The 6665-nt window shown below is 50.6% G+C and overlaps 1 protein-coding gene across 2 annotated transcripts; it reads left to right on the top strand.

The window, feature by feature from the left end:
• The first annotated feature begins 230 nt into the window (after positions 1–230).
• LOC112672259 (steroid 17-alpha-hydroxylase/17,20 lyase) lies at positions 231–6164 on the top strand. 2 transcript variants are annotated; one of them, XM_025467060.2, is made up of 8 exons: positions 231–597; positions 2001–2139; positions 2344–2573; positions 3228–3314; positions 3687–3902; positions 4232–4401; positions 4938–5041; positions 5546–6164. In XM_025467060.2, exons 1-8 carry the CDS (start codon positions 301–303, stop codon positions 5827–5829), a joined length of 1527 nt encoding a protein of 508 aa, XP_025322845.1. In that variant the 5' UTR covers positions 231–300; the 3' UTR covers positions 5830–6164. The 2 variants fall into 2 exon arrangements, with proteins under 2 accessions (XP_025322845.1, XP_025322844.1); XM_025467059.3 differs by having other exon boundaries at positions 232–597; positions 3684–3902.
• Positions 6165–6665: the final 501 nt, after the last annotated feature.

Below are 6665 nucleotides of genomic sequence, written 5' to 3'. Positions count from 1 at the left end.
GAATAGGAAGCTCCAAGGAGGGAGGACCAGCTGCCTTCCCCTTACCTAGCCTCTCCCCTAGGGGTTTGCCCTGGAGTTGAGCCAGCCCTTGAGGAGGCCTCCACTCCTCCTCCCTCTCCTGATTCTGGAAGAGGGCTTGGGCCTGGCTATGCTCCAGAATAAATTTCCACAAGGCAAGAGATAACACAGAGCCAAGGTAAAGATCAGGGCAGCTCTTAAAAAGGCCTCCTTGCACCCTAGAGTTGGCTCCCATTCTTCCACCCCATAGCTGCTTGTCCTGCTTGCCGGCACCTGGCTACCATGTGGGAACTCTTGGTTTTCTTGCTGTTCACCCTGGTCTATTTCTTATGGCCCAAGTCAAAGTGCCCTAATGCCAAGTATCCCAGGAGCCTCCCATCCCTGCCCTTGGTAGGCAGCCTGCCATTTCTCCCCAGAGATGGCCACCAGCACGTGAGCTTCTTCAAGCTACAGAAAAAATACGGCCCCATCTATTCCTTTCGTATGGGTACCAAGACTACAGTGATGGTCGGCCACCACCAGCTGGCCAAGGAGGTGCTTATCAAGAAGGGCAAGGAATTCTCTGGGCGGCCCCGAGTGGTAAGCAGTGCCCACCTATCCCTCCTCTCTCACCAGCTCCCAGGGAGGGGGGTGGTTCAGCCAAGACCATGCCTGGAATGACCCTTCCAGATCCTGTAATTCTTCCTAAAACAGACTAAAAGGGCCATGGGTGGGGATCGGCCCCTCAGTAGGCAGGAAAAATCAAAGGAAGACTTTATTTCTGGGCTTCCAGGAGGTGGGCTGTCACCTTGCCTGGAACTGGATGATGTGCTCTCTGAGTCTTGACTTCTCTAACTGAGGTAGTATATGCAAAGCACTTAGCCCAGTGCCCAGCGCAGTAAGTACTCAAGTAAATAGCCTTTAGGAGTGCTACTCTTCATGTGGAAAATGGGATTAAAATGATTACTGTCTTCTATGGGAAGGTGTGAGGGAGAAGTATCCTGGGTTTTGGAGGGCAGAGATTGCTATTTCTCTGGAGCTGTCCCCAGCTGCTCTGGCTCACAGTAGAGTCAGCTCACAGTAGAGCTGACACATGGTGGCATTTCAAGGATGCCAATGATCTATCCTACTGAGCCTTCTGTAACACTCCTGGGGGAGGAGAGAAGCCAACCACCTGGGAAAACTGCCAATGCCCCATCCCAGCACCCTGCTGCTGAGTACCCCCTTGAACTCCCCAGGCAGGACCTCCCAGTCACTTATCTCTGACCAGCCCAAAGGTTGATTCATTTTTCCCTGGATAAGTCAGCTAAGTCTGCTGGCCAACGGCTTCACTCCTAGCTCTCCTCAGCAAAGAGGAAGGAGGAGGCTAGTCAGATGGGGCTTGCGGGTCACAGCATATAAGGGGAGGCTTTGAAACCTGAAGCTTTGAAGTCCCTCTGGGAAGAGGTGGCTTGGCCAAGTCCAGACTGCATTCTCCAGTTGGGGCCTTATGGTGGGCCCACGGCCTTGCAATGGAAGGGCAGAAAAAAGATGAATGGCTGCTGTATCTGCAGCACCCCCCAGAGGGCCTAAAGAAAGGCAGGAGTCTGGGCAGTCTTCACCCTCTACAAGCCAACCTGCTCCTGCCCGCAGGACAGGCACCATTCAGAGCGCTTATTCCATCCACGGCTGCCTTCCCCTGGTCAGCAACTGATAAGAGAGGCTCAGAGGTCACCCTGTCATTGAACTGAACCCCAGAACCCCTGCATTCTAATTCAGGGTTCCTTTTTTTCCTCCTCATTCTGTCTCTCTGATGAAATTGGGAGTAGAGGAGTCTCAGGCCCTGCCCTACCAAGGCCTAATGGTCATGGCAGAGTAGAGCAAGGATGCCCCACATGGATGTCAGCAGGGCAAGTATCTAGGCAGATACTCAAAAAGTATCTCCCTCAAAAAAGGTGCAGGAAGCCCAGGGCAAGGGCAGGTCATTGCTGTCTGATTCTTACAGTCTTTCTTGCTCTCCAAAGGTGACTATGGATATCCTGTCTGACAACCAAAAGGGTATCGCTTTCGCAGACCATGGTGCCAGCTGGCAGCTGCACAGGAAACTGGCACTGGCCACCTTTGCCCTGTTCAAGGATGGCAACCAGAGGCTAGAGAAGATCAGTGAGTGATGGCCGGCCCCGGGGCTGCTGGAAGAAGGAGGGGGGCGGGGGGCGGGGGGCGCAGACACAATGGAAGGCTCAATCTAGGGCTTTCTTGGCTGCTGCTGCCATCTAGTGGCCAATCTGTTCTATGTCCTGGCTAATATGGAACGGGGAGTGAGGGTGCGGCTTAATTCTCCACCATCTTGCCCCTCTCTCCTCTCAGTTTGTCAGGAAAACAGTTTATTATGTGATTTCCTGGCCACCCAGAATGGAAAGTCCATAGATTTGTCCTTGCCTCTCTTCCTGGCGGTGACCAATATAATCTGCTTGATCTGCTTCAACACTTCCTACAAGAATGGAGATCCAGCTCTGGAGATCATAAAGAATTACAACGATGGCATCTTGGATACTTTGGGAAGGGATCATATGATAGACATATTCCCCGGGTTGAAGGTGAGGATGAGGTCAGTCCCCACCTTCAGATTCCAGCAGTCCCTGTCCCCAACTCTTTTCAATGCCTGGCTCCAGACTCACTTTTTTCCTGACTACCTCAGCCACAATGACCTCTACCTCCCCTCTTTTGAAAACTTTGCCACTTCTCTACATAGCTTTTAACTATGCATTTTAATATTTTAATACTTATGATAATGGCTTTCATTTATTTACCAATTGCCGTATGTCCAGTACTAAGTACTCCACATGCATTTATTATGTCATTCCCCTTTAAGGTTGAGTTTATTATCCCCGAACAGATGAGAATGCAGGCTTAAAGAAGTTAAGGAAGTTGCCCTAGGCTTCAGACTCAAGTCTATCTTACTCCTAAAGGCTGGGCACACAGCAGAGTCTAATTAGTAGACCCTCAATCAGTGCCTGATGTTTGATTCAATGGAGAAGGAGAGGTAGAGATGCTTCCTTTTCCCCTATTTGGAGCTGTGTTAATAATCCCATTGTGTGCCTCCGTCTTGCCTTCCATTTTGGCTGGAGGTCTGGGTTAGAGTAGAAATTCACCAGAGACTGAAAGCTAGGATCTGCCCCCAGAAGGGATTCTGGTAGCTGGAGAAGCAAAATAGAAGATGGATGGATTTGACGTTTATTTCTACTTTCCAGATCTTCCCCAACAAAACCCTGGAAAAAATGAGGAATTGTGTTAAAATGCGAGATGACTTGCTGAATGAAATCCTTGAAAAATATAAGGTAGGTGATGCAGCAGAGGAGACCATGAGTTAGGTTGAAATGTCATGAAAACAGGGCGGGGGTCCATTTTGGACACTGTAGTATCTCTAGCACTGAGCAGAGAGAGCCAGGCACATAGATGTTCAACCAAAAACATGACTTAACTAATGACGAGGGGGGAGGAAGTAAGGAATTGCAGAGGATTCTAGAAGGGACCCACTTACTCCCAAAATTTAAAGAGAGCCCTCCTACCTCCACAAGCTTGTAGGTCCTGCCTAGTCTCTCACTTCCAGATGGAAGAGACCTTTGAGTCTCCAGTCTGGGATGGAAGTATGGCAGGGTATTGCAGATGGGGCTCCTTCCTTACCACTGTCTCCCAACCTCACCCAGCAGGAGAAATTCAGCAGCGACTCTATCACCAACATGCTAGACATACTGATCCAAGCCAGGATGAACTCCGACGATAACAATGCTGGCTCAGACCGGGATTCAAAGCTGCTTTCAGATAAACATATTCTCATCAGCATAGGGGACATTTTTGGGGCCGGTGTGGAGACCACCACGTCTGTGGTGAAGTGGACTGTGGCCTTCCTGCTACACAATCCTCAGGTGGGCTTCCCCCTACTCTGGTCTCCCCAACCACTCTTCCCCTACAGCCAGATCCACCTATGGCCCCAAAAAGGAGGAGTAATACCCTCTGCCCTTCCATGCAAGATGACTGGGCTGCTCCACTTCTCACCCAAGTAGTAGTTGGCTTTGGCCCTAGGCTGGAGCTGCTGCTGTATCTTTTGGAAACAAAAAGCCTGGAATGCAAAGCCACCACTGGGAAGAGTGTGAGCCAGCTCTTCTGGATGTATCAATAGGATTCTTCTAAACCCATGCTTCTCTTGGGCTTAATTTAAGCATGTTTGTCACATCTACCCTGCTCTGGCCCTCAGTTGCAGAAGAAGATCCAGGAGGAGATTGATCAGAATGTAGGTTTTGGCCGCATACCAACTATGAGTGACCGGAGCAAACTCATCTTGCTAGAGGCCACCATCAGAGAGGTGCTTCGCATTCGGCCTGCGGCCCCTATGCTCATCCCCCACAAGGCTATTGTCGATTCCAGGTATGCCTTCCCTCCTGGTAACACAAGACTGCTTTCCAGCCCACCTGGGCCCTCCTCAGCCTGCTGGTCAATTCATATGCAACCATCGATCATCAATCATCCTACCCATGACTCTACTGATCAATATATCTGCCACCTACTAATACCAGCTAACTAATCCACAGATCTAACTGACCTCCCTCAGAAACTGCTTGCTGCCTTGGAGATATATGGTCTGGGATGAAAGACCAGGTGCTCCATCCTCCTACACAATCTGATATCCACAACACACACACACATATGCACCAGCTCAAAAGGCACACCCACATGCCCTGACATACATGACTGTCCATGCACACAGGTATTGATACATAAAAGCTAGTCAGGAAGAGAGCTGGAGACAGGCTGGATTCATAGTTAATCTGGCAGAAGCTGAGGAAAGACGAGGGGGTGGGCATGAGGACATATGAGGACATTTTTCCCCCTGGGGTGTAGGGCTGAGCAGTTCAGTAAGGACAATATTTTAGACTCCCCTTTCCTCTCCCTCTTTGGGGCAGCATTGGTGAGTTTGCTGTTGACAAGGGCACAAGTGTTATCATCAATCTGTGGGCGCTGCATCACAATGAGAAGGAGTGGTACCGGCCTGACCAGTTCATGCCAGGTGAGTCCCTGTTCTGTCCTGCTCCCAAGCCACACAGCCAGCCTGGCCTCCATGCTCATCCTTCCAGCATCATGTTCTCTCTGCTAAGCTTTCTACTAGAAAACTCCTGGCTCCAACTGCATAAACCTGTTGACAGCCCCTTTCTACCCTAGACTTACCCAAACTCTTCACAGCTGGGTTTCTCACTCTCTCCTTCCACTAATTGCAAGTGTCCCCTAAGAAGCCCTCTAGGTATATGGCTCCCATGAAGTCAGCCCCTCTCCCCATTCATTAAGACTCCCTCCTTTCTGTCCTTCCTGAATATTGCACTTCTCCTGTGTAGTTAAGGGCTACCTGAGAGCTGGGCTGTATCTCTCCTTGGGCTAGGGTTCCCCCATGTAAGGCTGTTCACCTCCTCAGACTGGGGCTCCCTGGGCAGGGCCAGGTCTCCCCCTCAGTTAGGGCAGAGCCATTCCTCTACTTACCCCTGCCTTGACCCTGGCTGACACTTCCCCATGTCCACAGAGCGCTTCCTGGACGCCACAAAGAGTCAGCTCATCTCTCCATCATTAAGTTACTTGCCCTTTGGAGCAGGACCTCGCTCCTGTGTAGGTGAGATCCTGGCCCGCCAGGAACTCTTCCTCGTCATGGCCTGGTTGCTGCAGAGGTTCGACCTGGAGGCCCCAGATGATGGGCAGCTGCCTTCCCTGGAGGGCATCCCCAGAGTGGTCTTTTTGATCGAGTCTTTCAAAGTTAAGATCAAGGTGCGCCAGGCCTGGAGGGAAGCCCAGGCTGAGGGTAGCACCTAGAGGCTGACCTAGCATCCCCTGACTCCACCCTGTGTGATCCCACAGCACAAAATCAGAGGTGTGATTCGGCCCTCCCCCTGGCCCTCCCCCTGGCCCACACTGCCTTCTTTTCCAGCCTGCAGTCCCTGGTAGTGATATGCATAAACTAAACAGTTTTTCTTCCTGGTCCCTGAACAGTTCATTCATTTGTTTATTTGTTCACTCAGTTTTAATAACAAATATTTATTGAGCACCTGCTATGTGCCACTCACTATCCCTGGACACTCAAGCTCCTTGGTTTCATACAGATTACTTTCTACTGAAGGCTGACAAATAAACATTGCAGAGACTCCTAAGTGCTTTGAAGTCACTTATACTGGGTGTTGGTGATATGAGGAGAGAACGGCAGAAGTGGAGGGAGGCCACAACAAGCGAGTAGTTGGGAAGGTGTAAAGATGTGGGGAAAAGCATCTGGCACTGATGGAGCAGCAGGCAGGAAGTTTTTGAGGTGGGAGAGGTTGGTGTGGCAAGAACAGAGCAAATGAAAGAGGAGAGGAGTTCTTGATGAAGTCAGATTGGAGACAGGGGCCAAGACCCATGGAGCCTTGTAAGTAACAGGAAAGAGTTTAGGTATTTATTCCTAATATGATAGGAAGTCATGGAGGAGACGGGGCTGTTAAACATGTAAGTGGGAAGGTCTGATTTGTATTTTGGGGGGCCGGTGGGCGGGGAGAGAGAGAGAGAGAAAGTGTGTGTGTGTGTAGGGGCAGAGGCAGAGGCAGAGGGAGAGAGAGAATCTTGAGCAGGCTCCACACCCAGCATGGAGCCTGACATGTGGCTCAATCTCACAACCCTGA

This window comes from Canis lupus, chromosome 28 (assembly GCF_003254725.2).
Source record: "Canis lupus dingo isolate Sandy chromosome 28, ASM325472v2, whole genome shotgun sequence".
Lineage (NCBI taxonomy): Eukaryota > Metazoa > Chordata > Mammalia > Carnivora > Canidae > Canis > Canis lupus.
Note: the sequence above shows the minus strand (reverse complement) of the source record. Positions and strands in the feature narration are given on the sequence as shown.

Bases quoted from the DNA above. Each gene is read 5' to 3' on its own strand.
- LOC112672259 (XM_025467059.3), top strand. From the start codon at position 301: ATGTGGGAACTCTTGGTTTTCTTGCTGTTCACCCTGGTCTATTTCTTA. The intron at 2,140-2,343 runs GTGAGTGATGGC...CTCTCCTCTCAG, and splicing joins CCAGAGGCTAGAGAAGATCA to TTTGTCAGGAAAACAGTTTA. The intron at 2,574-3,227 runs GTGAGGATGAGG...TCTACTTTCCAG, and splicing joins ACATATTCCCCGGGTTGAAG to ATCTTCCCCAACAAAACCCT.